At 37.5% G+C, this 16749-nt stretch overlaps 1 protein-coding gene across 2 annotated transcripts in view; it reads left to right on the top strand.

Annotated features, from left to right (window-relative positions):
- OCRL (OCRL inositol polyphosphate-5-phosphatase) overlaps positions 1 to 15787 on the top strand; it is a 51067-nt gene extending 35280 nt beyond the window's left edge. The window contains exons 18-24 of one of the 2 annotated variants that reach the window (XM_063431876.1): positions 2005 to 2240; positions 3415 to 3438; positions 9247 to 9363; positions 9763 to 9847; positions 11800 to 11927; positions 12017 to 12128; positions 12949 to 15787. In XM_063431876.1, the coding sequence (XP_063287946.1) occupies positions 2005 to 2240; positions 3415 to 3438; positions 9247 to 9363; positions 9763 to 9847; positions 11800 to 11927; positions 12017 to 12128; positions 12949 to 13073 (827 nt within the window). In that variant the 3' untranslated portion in view covers positions 13074 to 15787. The remainder of the gene's footprint in view (positions 1 to 2004; positions 2241 to 3414; positions 3439 to 9246; positions 9364 to 9762; positions 9848 to 11799; positions 11928 to 12016; positions 12129 to 12948) is intronic. The other variant, XM_063431877.1, reaches the window with a different exon arrangement.
- Positions 15788 to 16749: the final 962 nt, after the last annotated feature.

Genomic DNA, 16749 nt, shown 5'->3' with positions numbered 1-16749 from the left:
AGTGGCAAAATATAATTTAAAGCAGTAGCAAATTAAATCTGACTGCAATAGTTTAATGAACTGGTAGAGCTGCAATTTTGGAATAAATTGCAATTTGAATATTTTATGGTAGTGCTCTGATTAATCGGCATATACCCATTTCAGTAAAAAGACTTTTCAGATTTGTGACATTAAATGTATGCGTAAAGCCTTTTAGAAATTAGATTATTGCATGCTGCAGTTGTGAAAATGAGTGGTGTTTAATCACACAAGGTTTTCTCTGAGTATGAGACCCAATTGATTTATACAAAAAATGTTTTATAGAGTTAATCTCTTCGTAATGTGCTTTAGGAGGCAAAGTGTTAATACAACTCTTAAATTCTTTGTTTAAAGTTCAAAATGTAAAATTTACCCTCACTGCCTGTGAAGATCTTTGGTTCTATTTTAACCCCTTAAGGACCACACTTCTGGAATAAAAGGGAATCATGACATGTCACACATGTCATGTGTCCTTGAGGGGTTAAACCACCAGCCTGTTAGTGTGTGTATCTGACAAACCAAAAAAATAAAATGGGAAACGTGTTTAAAGGTTACAAAAATCAGCCACCATCATGCAACCTAGATCTGGCACCATGCAGTGAGAACTTCAAAATCTACAAAAAGCAGTATTCACATGGCAGAGATATCACAAGTAAATTCCTATTTCCTCCTCATGTAGATGTGAATTAATACTTTAAAAAAAAAAAAAAAAAAAGAGTAGTGTAGAGGGGCAGATGCATGGAAATGTTAGACGGTTCTCCACATTGCAATGTATCTTACTTCAACTGTGGACACATTTTTATGATGCATTGATTTCCTTGTACATTTCTATGTATTATATAAACCTCAAAAAAAGAGCAGTGTTAGGTGCAGAAAAGTTAAAGAAACACTATAGCGTTAGGAATGCATAACTGTATTCCTAATGCTACAGCTCTAGTGCCACTGTACAATTAGGTCCCCCTGCCCAGAAAACAAAAAAAAAGACATGAAATAATTTTTAAAACTAATTACTCTCCCTCAGCGCTGCCACAACCTCCTCCTTCAGTGACCTCGTCCTGGAGGCTGTGTTGCTTTAATGTATTGATCTTACTTCAGTGTGATTAACTTTTGTATCAGAAGTCATTCTGCAGGACAGCCAATGCATGTTCTATGTCCCTGTCCATTCCAAGAGATCACATAAGCGAAGGATCTTTACAGTGGCAAGTAACTTTTATCTGTATCTTGTCGCATAGAACTTTAAATATTCACTCATAAAATATAATTGGTGAAAGTACACATCATCTTTAAGAACGGGACTTTACAAAAACAGTTTTCAGGTTTAAATTTAATTAAAAGCTTACAGGGACACTACAGTCACCAGAACAACTACAGCTTATTGTATTTGTTCTGGTAAGTATAATCATTACCTTCAGGCTTTTTGCAGTAAACACGTTTTTTCAGAGAAAAGCAGTGTTTACATTACAGCCTAGGGATACTTTCACTGGCCACTCCTCAGATGGCTACTTAGAGGTGCTTCCTGGGGCAATGCTGCACAGTGTGCAGTACTGTCAATCAGTGTCTCCACCCTCTGCGTGGGACACTGATCTTTCTTTATAGAAATGTTTTGATTGGCCAGGGCTGTGTTTGTCTTGTGCTGGCTCTGCCCCAGATCTGCTTCCTTGACAGTATTGGCCTATCCAGTGCTTTCCTATGTGAAAGCATTGTGATTGGCTGAGAGAATCACTTCTGATGTTTCAGCCAAGCAGGCAGATCAGGGGTAGAGCCAGCAGCAGTCTGAAATAAAAGTAAGATTTTGCTATATTTAGAGGGCCCAGAGGTGGGGGCTAGATGGTGTTTTTAACACTATAGTGTCAGGAATACATGTTTGTTTTCCTGTCCCTATAGTGTTCCTTTAATTTCAGTCTTGGTTTCTCATTGTATTAAATTTTCTGGATTTTTTAAGTTTGCCTTTTTTGATGGTTTAATAATATTTGTATACTTTCCTAGATGAAACTGTTGATATTAACCTGGATGTTTACGTCAGTAAGGACTCTGTCACAATGCTCAACTCTGGGGAAGATAAGATTGAAGATATTTTAGTTCTTCATCTTGACCGGGGCAAGGATTACTTCATAACCATCAGTGGAAGTTACCTAGTGAGCTGTTTTGGCACATCATTAGAGGCACTGTGTCGAATAAAGAGGCCAATTCGTGAAATTCCAGTTACAAAACTAATAGATTTGGTGAGTTGATTTTAGAGGTTTTTTTTTTTGGTTTTTTTTTGGGGGGGGGGGAGGTTCATAAAAACTATTATTTCTTCCTTTTGTAGTTTTGCTTCAGGATTTAGATATATATATTTTTTTTTTATCATAACTATTCTGTGGTTTACAGATATTGTCTCCCCTCCCCACCCAAATTGTGAAGGCCTTTTGAATTCTATTCCAGGAAAGTAAAACATTGTTTTAGATGTATAATAATGAGTGACAGAGTACTCTACTCGCCAATACATTGTGATATTCTTTTATAATAGGGAAAATTGTGTGCACCTGGCATTTTTGATGCTTTGAAAATAATTTTCACTTTCGTGCATTTTCAAAGAATTATTCTCTGCTACTCGTTTTTAAATTATTTTTCACGGTTTCAGCCCTTTACATCGAAACACCCAGAAAAAAATAAAATCATAAATGTTAGTATGTGTGTGTATAATAATAATATTTTATTTGTGTAGTGTTTTTTTTTTTTTTTTTTTTTTTTTTTTTAAAGCTATTTTCTCCATCTGCAAGCATTCAGATCATTATTTCAATTGTATTATATGTTTCCTCTCCCTTCCCTCTTTCTATAACTTCCTACACTACCTATGGCAGTGCAGTCAAGAAAGGTTGAGCTTGATGGACACAAGTCTTTTTTTCAGCCTATGTAACCCTGGTGTGCAATGCATTCATATTTTAACCAGAAGAAATGCATATACATTGTGGTTTTCAATTTTATTGGTAGTTTTCTCTTATGTGTGAAAATGTATCTCTCTTCACACAACAAAAAATATGCATTACTTATCTGCTCCTGGACATCGAATTATGGAAGAAATTTTTATTAAGGAATAGAGTTTCTTCTTTTTACTTTCAAGCTTGTCTATATATTGAATACATTATATAGATTAGTTTCTTTAGAACAGCACCCCTTTATACATAATATAGTTTGTCACTGAGTATGTATTTAGAGTTGTTGTTTTTTTTTTAATTACTATCTACCCTGCATATTATGAGATGTTTACCTTAAATTGTCAGAGAAGTAAATGTGATTAGTTTTAAAACACCCAGACACATTCCCTTATAGTCTGTTTTCTATCTTTCGGGCCAGGATATCTCACATTTTCTTTTCCTCCCTCTTTTTGCCTCCTGCTTTACAATTCGCTCTTAGGGAGAAGACAACTTCTCAGAGAAGGTAACATAAACTAGGATCTCTTACCTTACTGTTCCTTTTCTTGCAATTTTTGACATTGTCTTCAAAATCGAATACAATTAACAAAAAAAAAAATGTTTTTAAAGACTTTGAATTTTAAGCTGTCCTTGGATTTTTATTTTTATTTATAAAAGAAGCTTTGCATTTTATTATCTGATTTTGTCTGGGCAGCGAAACGAGGAGAGGGCAGTCACAGGATTCCCCTTTTCCATATAGAAAAGAAAATCCAAGTTCTTCTTAAAAGCTGAAAGCCATTTTCATTTTATAAGTAAGAACAATGTCAAAATATAGCTGCCTACTTATAGCCGTATCATCAAATCCATACGTTAATCTGACAAACTGACAACTTTCATTAGTTGAGCAATAAAAGTAGATGTTCATAGTATGCCTACATAATTTTTTTGCTTTTGAACAATGCAAAAAAGATTAAAAATTTATTTTAATCACAGAGGACAATTGTTAAACGTTTATGATGTTTGTATTTACAAAACTTTTACAGAAGTTCTTTAACTCAAGCAAGTTTAGCTGACTGTGTTTCATGAATGAGCATGTTGCATAGGCTACTTGGCAGAGTTATATATTGTAGGGATAATTGTGATATAGACAGAGAGATAGAAACAGATATAACAGATCCCACCATTGCGATTTAGCTTACACAGACAGATCTTAAGGTTCGACAATCGCTATCAAAACCAGTCCAATCTGCAGTAATGGTCCATTGGTTTCCATGGTTACTGCTCCATTGCCAGATATTTACCTCTGACGGTTCAATTTAGATTCTGTAGGTAAAGGTACCGAATTTGCATCCTCTGCTTTTTTTTTTTTTTCCTTATGTAGAGTTGGTAGTAAAGTCCTCAAGGAAATTCTTATTGTGAATCTTAGAGACTTGTCAGATTAACAGGTTTTTATTTATTTGACCTTCAAAGTTTGCAATGTCTGTCTTGACTTTCTTGACTTTAAAGGGACACTATAGGCACTAAATTTTTTTTTAGCTTAATGTAGCGTTTGTTGTGTACAGCTCATGCCCCTGCAGTCTCACCGTTTAATTATCTGCCCTATAGGAGTTAAATCATTTTGTTAATGCAGCCCTAGCCACACCTCTCTTGGCTGTGACTCACATAGCCTGCATCGAAAAAAATAATAATTTTCAATCAGTTGTTAATTTCCTTTAGAAATTTTTGCCTTCTGCTTTGTAATATGAACCAGCAGTACCTGCAGGCTAGTAAAAGAACATGAGATAAGAAATTCTAAATTAAACAGAATGTACAATAAAGGAAGTTTAACCATTAGATGTCTTTTTACAGGAAGTGGTTAGAAGGGCTGTGCAAGTCACATGCAGGGAAGTGTAACCAGGGCTCCATAAACAAAGTTCTTTTAACTCCAAAATAGCAGAGTATTGAGCTGCGAGACTGCAAGAGTACACCACAACTGCTTCATTAAGTTAAAGTTGATTTGTGGAATATAGTGTCCCTTTGACATGCATGGTCTCTGGGAGTCTTTTAGTTATCTGGTGATTTTGCTGCATTTCCATGCTTCAGAGGGATTTAGTACTGGGTTAGTTTCTATATAATTTTCGCCATTCTCTGCATTACTTCCATCTGTTACTTGTAGTACAATTCATGAACAGATTTGACTGAGTTGTTTCATTACTCTATTGGTCATAATCAATTTGATTAGTTGATTAGATTTAAAGCCAAATGCATTCTAGAATTCCTTCTTATCAGTAAACCATGCCATGTGACAGATTCCTGGCTAGATCCAAAGAGCAGGAATTAAAGTAATGTTACTTTCATTCACTTTAATCTAATAGTTCAATCGACTTTACAATTCTTCCTCTACAACTTCAGTCAAATGCTGTCACAAGGGAATCTTGTGGTTGTGTAAAAATGTCAGTTATGTAAAAGAAAACCTTTGTCTGTTCTTGTAGTAATTTCCTGATACGCTGCTGTCTACATGCAAAACTAGTAAATTCACTCTTCGTGAATGAGATGAGTGTAAATAAAAGATATAAATGTATGCAGTAATTATGTATCACTGTAGGAATCCCCATGAAATGAGTTGGCATTAGTTGGTACCCGTCATGGTAGTTTGAACAAAGAGCATGAAATTCTATCTCTACAGATTTGCTAGCAAATGTATAGATTGGGAGAAATCATGACTGTAACAGATATTTCTCCCAGGAATCATGTGTTGTAGAATTGAGTGACAGTGAGAGAAGGAGGGCAGTTGTTCCTTCTGGTCTCCAATCTTATCAACCACTACACATGCTGGGTGTCTCTTTTTTTAACTCCCTGTCCGACTCTGCTATTGCTGGCTGGGTGATATAGTAGGCACCAGCATGCTGGCAATAAACCTAGCTTGTTGGTGTTACAGAGGAGGTTAGCCCTGCTTGTGGAAGTGTCCCAAAGCAGGGCAAATCACATAAGAGTGCGGGCGGTTTGGAAAAGGGTGTTAGAGAAGCATAACATCCATAAAGATTAAAGAAATGGTGGCACTGGAGCAGTTAGTTGAGGTGCGTTTATATTATTTTACATTAAGTACATGACGTACCTCAGAGATATATGATGTACTCAATGCATTTGGGGGGATTTATGTTAAAGTGAACCTGTCAAACAGGTTTACTTTAAGTACTTTAAGTACCCAATGATCCATTACTGCTTTCTCTTGTACGGTTTGGAGGTGCAATCCTTGGCTGTTATATTGGCTTTTTGAATTCTTGCCTTGGATATGGTGAGATAAAAACAGTAGAGATCGCTTTTTGCAAAACAAATGCAGACAAAATGAAAGTCTTAGAGAAATCCTCAAACCATCAAATCAACTTATGCTGCCTTTTTTTAGGTGTGTGCTCTCTGTATAGGCCCTGTATAACTTGTATGGACTGTTATATAGCGTTCTCTAAAGTAGCCTTGTCCAGCAGCTGTCTACACGCACAACAGGAAATTTCTTCCTTCATAAAAAAACAAAAAACAAACTTGGGTTAGGCAACTCTAAAACTTGAGAGAGAGACATCACTCCTTGGAGGCAAGCTTTCAGATCTGTAGTTGCCTCGTATGAGTGTACTTCAGACTTAAACTACCGTATATACTCGAGTATAAGCCGACCCGAATATAAGACGAGGCCCCTAATTTTACCCCAAAAAACTGGGAAAAGTTATTGACTCAAGTATAAGACTAGGGTGGGAAATGCAGCAGCTACTGGTAAATTTCTAAATAAAATTAGATCCTAAAAAAATTATATTAATTGAATATTTATTTACAGTGTGTGTATATAATGAATGCAGAGTGTGCGTATGAGTGCAGTGCGTATGAGTGCAGTGCGTGCGTGTATGAGTGCAGTGCGTGCGTGTATGAGTGCAGTGCGTGCGTGTATGAGTGCAGTGCGTGCGCAGTGTGTGTGCGTATATATTAATTGAATATTTATTTCCAGTGTGTGTATATAATGAATGCAGTGTGTGTGAGTGCAGTGTGTGTATGAATACAGTGTGTGTGAGTGCAGTGTGTGTATATGAATGGTGTGTGAGTGCAGTGTGTGTGTGTGAGTGCAGTGTGTGTGAGTGCAGGTGATGCAGTGTGTGTGAGTGCAGTGTGTGTGAGTGCAGTGTGTGTGTGTGAGTGCAGTGTGTATATGAATGAGGTGTGAGTGTGTGTGATGCAGTGTGTATATGAATGAGGTGTGAGTGTGTGTGATGCAGTGTGTGTTTGTGTATGTGTTGGTGGGGGTGGGCATTTAATATATTATTAATTATTATTTTTTTACATTTTTTTATATTATTTTTTTGTATTATTTATTATTTAATCATTAATAATTTTTTTTTTAATTATATATTTTTTTCGTCCCCCCTCCCTGCTTGATACATAGCAGGGAGGGGGGCTCCTTCCCTGGTGGTCCAGTGTCATTGGTAGTTCAGTGGGGAGGAGAGGGGTGCTGGCAGAGCTGTACTTACCTTTCCTGCAGCTCCTGTCAGCTCTCTCCTCCTCCGCGCGGTCTGTGCAGCTCTCTCTGTCAGCTCCCACTGTAAGTCTCGCGAGAGCCGCACTATGACCCCGCGGCTCTCGCGAGACTTACACTGGGAGCTGACCGAGGTGCTGAACGGACGGCGCGGAGGAGGAGGGAGCTGACAGGAGCTGCAGTGCGTGCGTGTATGAGTGCAGTGCGTGCGTGTATGAGTGCAGTGCGTGCGTGTATGAGTGCAGTGCGTGCGTGTATGAGTGCAGTGCGTGCGTGTATGAGTGCAGTGCGTGTGTATGAGTGCAGTGTGAGTGCAGTGTGTGTGCGTATATATTAATTGAATATTTATTTCCAGTGTGTGTATATAATGAATGCAGTGTGTGTGAGTGCAGTGTGTGTGAGTGCAGTGTGTGTATGAATACAGTGTGTGTGAGTGCAGTGTGTGTATATGAATGGTGTGTGAGTGCAGTGTGTGTGTGTGAGTGCAGTGTGTGTGAGTGCAGGTGATGCAGTGTGTGTGTGAGTGCAGTGTGTGTGAGTGCAGTGTGTGTGTGTGAGTGCAGTGTGTATATGAATGAGGTGTGAGTGTGTGTGATGCAGTGTGTATATGAATGAGGTGTGAGTGTGTGTGATGCAGTGTGTGTTTGTGTATGTGTTGGTGGGGGTGGGCATTTAATATATTATTAATTATTATTTTTTTACATTTTTTTATATTATTTTTTTGTATTATTTATTATTTAATCATTAATAATTTTTTTTTTAATTATATATTTTTTTCGTCCCCCCTCCCTGCTTGATACATAGCAGGGAGGGGGGCTCCTTCCCTGGTGGTCCAGTGTCATTGGTAGTTCAGTGGGGAGGAGAGGGGTGCTGGCAGAGCTGTACTTACCTTTCCTGCAGCTCCTGTCAGCTCTCTCCTCCTCCGCGCGGTCTGTGCAGCTCTCTCTGTCAGCTCCCACTGTAAGTCTCGCGAGAGCCGCACTATGACCCCGCGGCTCTCGCGAGACTTACACTGGGAGCTGACCGAGGTGCTGAACGGACGGCGCGGAGGAGGAGGGAGCTGACAGGAGCTGCAGGAAAGGTAAGTACAGCTCTGCCAGCCCCTGTCTGTATTATGGCAATGTAAATTGCCATAATACAGACTATGACTCGAGTATAAGCCGAGTTGGGGTTTTTCAGCACAAAAAATGTGCTGAAAAACTCGGCTTATACTCGAGTATATACGGTACTTTGCATGATGGCACCCACGTGGGCATAGCTTATTACTGTAGTTATGTGTGAAAATCTCTGGAGGTATTCGACAGCCTGCCAGAGTTGTCAGTCAGTTCCTGGCTTCCTGTGATAGTTTTGTTGAATTTGCACGCTCTTTTCTCCCCAGTTTGCATGAGCAATAGGTGCAAATGCCCGGTTTCTGAACAAGTAAACTGTAGCAGCCTTAGTTTAACTGCTCTCCATTTACAGAGTAGTTACACTCATCCTATGTAATGAGTTGAACTGCTGCTGGGGGGGAGGAGGGGTGGGGGAGATAAACACCTATCGAGAAGAATCCATGCGCCAGATAGACATTTTTGGTTGGTGTAGACTCAGCCTTGACTGGTAGTGGTTTCTAATGCTACTGACATTTGCTGTAGAAGTGTAACATTACACACATAAGAATTTCCATTAGTTTTTCCTTTCATTTTGTATTTCTCCACATTGTAGTTTAAGTAATTTCCTTTATAATGCTTTAAAATATAGGTGGTTATTTTGCACATAGTTGAAGAACCATTTTTGCATAGAGAGATTTTTGATTTGATCTTTTGAAATATTCCTCTTTCTCTTGTTGGACTTATTTTACTCCAGGAGAGAGCCATTCTACAGAATCTGCCAGACATTGACGGTACCTCCGACAAGCCCCTAAAGATCCCAAAAGAAATCTGGCTTTTAGTCGACCATTTGTATAAAAATGCATGTCGCCAGGTAAGTGGGCTTCAGAGCGAACACTGGGTGATTTATTCACGAAAACGTTTTTCTTTGTGTTGTCTATATTATAAACCAGATTTGCTTAATATAGGCTTAAAATTTGGCCAGAAGCAAAATTAGGAATGTGATTATGGTGCAGTTGGATTTTTCTAGTTGTGATCTAAATTTTGTGTTGGTCTGTTCACCTGAATTCATAGGTACTGGATACACTTTTGCATCTATAATTGTTTTATTCAAATTTCTGGTACTGATGTTATACTTTCATTTGGTGAAAGTTACATAAATAATCAATAATATAGCTAAAATGCATACTTTACTTTACTTTGACTTCTCTAAACTGTGTTTAGTCATACAAAAGACTTGTTGTGAAATATATATTTCTCTCTTCTCTTACAGGAAGATCTTTTTCAAACACCAGGAAGACAAGAAGAGTTGCAGAACATTATTGATTGTTTAGATACCAGCATTCCAGAGAACATACGTATCCTTGACTGTGACTTTTTTTACCACACTTTGTACATGCACACAAACGTTACACACACTTACTCCGTTGAAAATTGTAATTACTTTCAATGGTAACCCTGATGTACCAAATAAGGAACTCCTCACATACAGCGTGTTGCGTAGTGAATTGCAGATGTTAAAGATTTTTACATATTTAATTATGATTATTTATCTTCGTGGGAAAAGAGCTTTATATCCTTTGTTTTCATCTGTTAGAGCATTGATAACATCATTGCCTTAGAGCCAGGTTCGAATCCTGGTCAGACCACCTTACGTTAGCTTGTTTGAGCAAGCCCTTCTTCACCTATTCCCCATTCTATAATTGTGAAGCGCTGCGGAATATGTTGGCACTATATATAAATACTAATAATAATCATTTTAAACAATCATGCGTTAAAGGAACACTATAGGCATCAAAACAATGTTAACTTAATAAGGTAGTTTTGGTAGCTAGATCATATTCCTGCAGTCTCACTGCTCAATTTTCTGCCATTTAGAAGTTAAATCATTTTTGTTTCTGTTTATGCCACCCTAGCCAAAACTCCCCTTTCTGTGATTAGCACAGCCTGCATAAAATAAAAATTAGTTTCTTCTAAAGGACATCTTTGCTATAAAGGAAGTTTAACCCCTTAAGGACACATGACATGTGTGACATGTCATGATTCCCTTTTATTCCAGAAGTTTGGTCCATAAGGGGTTAAACATTAGATGTCTCTTAACAGGAAGTGTGTAGGGAGGCTGTGAAATTCACATGCAGGAAGGTGTGTGTGGGGGTGTATAACAAAAATAAATTAAAAAATATTTAACTCCTAAATGGCAGATAATTTAGTAGTGAGACTGTAGTGGCATGATCTATAAACCAAAATACTAACCTAAAGTTGTTTTTGTGTCTACAGTGTCCTTTTAAATAATCACAATCCTTCCAAACAAGAATTATCTACTTATTAATGGACCATATCATCAATTATCGAATTCAAAATAAAAAAAAAATCTGGATAAACCAGAGAATATTATTTTTTTGACTGTTAACTTATGCCCAGAAAATTGTCATTGGGTTTACATATGAGCAACATGTACCACCTTGCACTATAATACTACACTATATAATACTATAATACTACCATACTCAAAATGTCCGAATTGAGCATACCTAAAGAGGAAATGTCACTTTCTCACTTTTAGCACAACCAAAAAACTAAAAGTTATTGGCAGTGCATAAAGATTTTAAAAACTCATTTCCTTCCTAATTTAATTTAGTTTTACCAAGCAAAGTTTGTACATTAGTTAACTCTCACAGTGCTATGCTCAATAAAAATTGCAAATTTTATGAATCAACCTTGTTACACCTCCCTGGCTGTCAATCAGACAACCGATTCTGTTACTTCCTGACTTGGTTAGCTCAGTGAAATTTAAGAGGAAGCAATTGCTCAGAGCACCTGCACTTGCCTTGCAAAGACTTCTCATTGAGCTGCATTGGGAAGTCTGTGATTGGACAGCCACAGAAATTCTGGGCGAGGTTAGAAGAGGATGGTTTGCAAAGGCAACAGACGAGAGCTGCACCTCTTGAAAACTCTTTTTAGATATGCCCCCAATGATAAAATGCACAAGTAACAGAATTCATGTTTTCATTTGAGGTATATTTACTAAACAGTGATTTTTATTTGGGCAGTGGGGGTGTCTCTTTAAAGGAACACTCAAAGTATCATATGGTGCCAGGAGTGTCAGTGGTTGGGTTTCTGCATATGTTTTGCATAGGGTTATTTTGTATTGCAAGTTATAGAGAGGTGGATGTCTGTGTGCATATAAATGCCATCACAATATTAGATTTTAGATTTTTTTCTGTCCATATTGTTACATTGTATATGTTATGTTTTAAGGCGAATGCACTATTCTTGGTTTGTATCTTGTCTCCTTAATATTATTCCCCAGCTGGTAGCAACCATTCTGTAGCCGAAGCACTACTAATCTTTTTGGAAGCTTTGCCAGAACCGGTCATCTGTTATGAGCTTTACCAGAAGTGCATAGATTGCTCCCACGACACGAGACTCTGTAGACAGGTGTGAATAACTAATTATAGATTTATTGATAACTGATTAGCTTATGCCTTGTTGTAAATACAGCTTCTAATCATGTGTTCCACGTGCAGGTGATCTCTCATTTGCCACGTTGCCACAGAAATGTTTTCCGATATTTAATGGCGTTTCTGCGAGAGCTGCTCAAGTACACTGGAGAAAACAATCTAAGCGCCAATATGATTGGTAAGAGGCCTTATGGATAAATGGAAATAGATAAGATATGAGAGAGGTTTTGGAATGCATATGGCTGTCCCGCAGTCACCTGTGTGTTCTCTTTTTTTTTTTTTTTTTTTTTTTTTTTTTAGGGCCATTCCACAGTTTATATAGACCTATTCTTAGTCATACCAGTTCATAGCAGCAGTGTGCAATTGCTACAGGCTGAATTCTTGCTACATTAGCCTGGGCAGCACTGCGGAGATGGGCGAGATTAAAACATTAAAAATGGTTTGCCACTAAACAGAAGGATGGAAACAGGGGAATCCAGGCACTATGACCACTTCACTTATTTGAAGCCTTTTCGGTGCCTATAGTGTTCCTTGAAGATAGCATGAGGCATAAAGTCTCTGTTACAAACATGCTGTATTAACTTGTTTGTAAAATTTAGAAATTAATTTACCTTAAAGTTGTGCTTGCATTTAGTTATGGCTTATGACTACCAAAATCACCCAATGTTTATATTACATTTAATTCCAGTTTTTATTTTTGGTTTCCCTGCCAATATTGATAAGTTTCTTTTCTTTCTGATAATATATGTATGCAAATTTTTAATGCTTTTGGTAACATATTAAATCATTTATTTATTACTGTGTAATTTGTATTGTGGCCCCTTATTTACATTGGCACTCTGTTTAACCTCTTTTAGATACTGAACTCTTTGCTGCACTGTTCCAAAATACACCACAAGTCACACTTTTTATTTTTTCTGACTTAGTCCTGTGTCTAGTAATGTTAATAGATATATTTTCTGTGGTGTAAATGTTTCCATTGTCTTTCTTCTCAACAGCAACAGTGTTTACCAGTCTCCTGCTACGGCCTCCACCAAACCTAGTGGGAAAGCAGAGCCCAAGTGAACGCCAGCGAGCAATCAACTTTATCCTTGGATTCTTGCTAGCAGGTGATGAGGAGTAAAAGTGACAATCCTGGGACTGTAAGGTGCTCTGTTAAAAGAACATAGAAAATGGCTGTCACATCCGATGGCACAAAAACTAAAGGCTAGACTGTAACCTGGAACTTTGGAGAAAGGGGTGCTTCTTATGTTTGTGGCAGGGACAAAAATGAACACCCCACATGACACATTTCTAGTACTGTAGCCATTCTTGGTCGACGGTGGAAATCTAACGACATGCTTCAAGGAAGGACAGAAGTTTTTTATTCAAGTTATAATTCACATGGTGTTAGACCAGTTTATGTATGTGTTTTTTGTTTTTTTTTGGCGGTCCATGTAAACAAGTCATCTTCTACATTAGTTTTGAACCTGTCCCTATTCGTGAACTCTTATCTGAACGCTAAACACTGGTGCCATAGTCATTGTCAAACCTATTTGTGACCTCTTTCTATTTAAGTGCCCTTGTTCTCTGTTCTGAGGTTGGCATTCTCATGGTACATCAGTTGATTCGAATGGTTTTGTATAATTGCATTTCACACTTAGAATTGAGACTTTAAATTAGTAATGTGAGTCTGTCTTTGCTCACTGTCCATCCTCGACTGTATTTTACACACATTTTAAATACCTGTCCTCACTTGGGTATCTAGTAAATGTATTTATTGAAGCAATGGTGCATTTCTTACCACACTCTTGTAAATATGGTAATAACCTACTTGGAAAATTCGAAATCTAGCGAACGGTGGCGCACGTTTTACATTCATGCTTTGCAGTAGACTTATACTAGTTACAGTACTCTATAGCATTAATACTATTTAATACTAATTACAAACGGAAAAGTTGGTAGAATTTTAATATTGATAATTTGTTGTAGAAGCGCTCTCTCACAAATGGGGTGTTTACTGTATGACTCTAATGTTGAAAAATGTATGTAAAAAATCTATTGCAGAATTGCAGGAAGAATGTAAACGTGTATAAATCATGAAGCAGAGGATATCCTAAATCATGAGGAAAGTTACCATTCTATTTAGATAAATTATGGCCAAAGTAAGGATTCAAAAGCATACCCACTTTTTTTTAGAAAAAAAACCATATACATTTTCATTGTCTGCTGCCCCAGCAATAAAACTTTTTTCAGGAAACTCCTTGAGCTATGCGGCTACAGGATAAAAACAGATTCCAATGAAAATAGAAATGGAGCATAGTTTGAAGTGATTGCAAACAGCAGGACTTGAGTGTAAGAAAAAAATATCAAATACAAGGTTCCTAATGTTTGATTTAATAATACTATAATTGCTCTCTGCAGAATATGCAGAACAGTGATTGGGTTTGGCTCTTTTTTTTTTTACGGTACATCATTTCAACATTGCGTTGCGTCGCGTCACATGGTATATTTGCAAACCAGGCAGGGCCAGACAGTTTTATAATAATATGTGGTAGCATTATACATTTGCGTGCAGTTCTTCTAGGATAATGTATAATAAACGTGCTCTACATTTGTACTGTATACACTGTTATACTGTGAGAAATGGGCTTTGGCAAACTTTCACAAGTCTTCATTGCTTCCAAGGAATATTAAGAGTCACTGTGAATTTGTAACTAGATGGCAAAGAATCTGATTTGGAGATTTGTGTACTATATCAAATAGAGCTCGATGTCCACAAGAAAGTGGTTGGAGTTGCCATGGCGTAACGTTATTGCCTACTTCCCTGTACATAACGAATCTGCAGATTGTGCACACCTTATAGTTGAAGCCTTTGTTTCACTGAAGGAGGAAATGCCATCAGCCGCATTGATTTGCTTTGGCACTGGCACATGCATTCTCTTCCTGGATCTAAATCCTACATGCCTTTTGGTTCATAGTTTCATGCATCCAATCCCCTTCTGTAATCTGTCGTTTTTGTCTGCATAAGTAAAGCTGAGGGTAAACCTCTGAAATGTCTGTTCCCATGGCAGAGATAGTTAAGGTGAACAAGGTAAAATGGCAATTCTGCCTTTTTATTTGGTTTGCTGCACTTAAAACACTACATAATAAAATAAAAAAATATTTTTTTTTGCTATGCTTAAAACCATTTTTATGAGCTGCTTTGAATGGCTGTCATGGCCATATTTGCAAGTTATTGTAGTTGCTTTTCTGCTGAAACAGTGGTTTACAAGTCCAAAAGGGGGGGGGGGGGGGGGTGTCAGAGCGGTTTGTGAACTGTTACCTAGCTGTGATTTTAGCCACGTCATAGATCAGTCTATTGAGAGCCTGCACCAGTTACAATGGACTTATAAGACATACTCCCATCTCGCAAGATCTGGTCCGTGAAGTGTCAGTGAAACTTACCTGTGCTAAAGCTGGTATATATTGTTATTCTGACCTGTGCATGACACGTAAAGATAGCTTGAAGAACATCAAATTACTATGGACCCTGGAGATAAATGTTATTTCAGTGCTTATGAAAATCCAAGGACTCTGTGCTAATCCATGCTAGTGTTTAAGGAACAAAGAGGGTTAGTCTGACTTTTTTTTTTTTTTTTTTTGTTTATATAAATCTGGTGGGATTGGTGTCAGTTCACCACTTCTTGTGTTAGTGAAAGAAGCCCCATAGTGTTCAAGCTGCATATTTACATGACATTGATTGAAAAACAAAGTATATGCAATTAATATTTAATATGTATTAATTCCTTCCAGCAACATTAAACATGTTTTTTCTCCTCTGTGCATATATTTTAAATTGTAAACATTTATTTATTCACTCCCCCATCGCTTTATTAAAATAATATTTTAAATTGTCTAATTTCAATATATATTCTTAGGTCTGTTTTGTTTTTAATTCATGTTTGTATGTGTTTTTTTTTTTTTTTTTTTTGCATTTATAGAGCACAGTGAATCTATAAAATGATTGTGTCACAGCCGCTACCATTCTTCAGTGGACATCACAGGTCCATTAAATTGTGTATGCCTCTTAATAATAAGTTACACGTATTTGCCGTGTGTATTGTCCTCCTTTAAAACAAAAGTTATTACTTTTGTTGCTATTAATACTTTGTATCGACCGATATCCCTTTTTAAGGGCAGATCCGGATTATCAGTCGCCTTTCGGGCTGATAACTGGTACCAATATTCAGCCAGTGCTGTACTAATGGGGGAGAGGTGGTCCACCCTGCGTGCCACTTACACTGGAAATGGGGCGGCTGGTAACTAGCGCACGTCATCTTCTGTTTACAGCAGGTTGTAGAGAGGAACTGAAAATATCGCGTGCGCTGGAATTCTGCCGCCGCCCACATTGTCGGCAATATCCAGATCATTATAGGTCGATACCGGTATTTGATCGCCCAAACCGATAATTGCTTGATTCCTAAATAATACTTATATAATAATGACGTGTAGGAAGCAATTACTTTACCATGCTTTTATCCCTCTCCTCCCCTGTAAAATGATAAATAAGCTTCCCCATCTTATTTGTTCTCAGTACTGTAGAAATATGATTACGGTACATTTTTCCCACCATGCCAGTTATAGATATTAACCCCTTACAGACAAAGGACATTCCATGCTGAATCACATGATTATAATAAACCAGACTATATGATGATGTCGCCAGTACTTATATACTTCAATAACCACTGCTATAATGACTGTGGTCAAGGAGTGCCCTGAAGTGCTCCAAAGGTAAGTAGTCAAACCATTTGTGAACAATTTTGCAACTTACATGG

Source organism: Pelobates fuscus, chromosome 9 (assembly GCF_036172605.1).
Source record: "Pelobates fuscus isolate aPelFus1 chromosome 9, aPelFus1.pri, whole genome shotgun sequence".
Lineage (NCBI taxonomy): Eukaryota > Metazoa > Chordata > Amphibia > Anura > Pelobatidae > Pelobates > Pelobates fuscus.
Note: the sequence above shows the minus strand (reverse complement) of the source record. Positions and strands in the feature narration are given on the sequence as shown.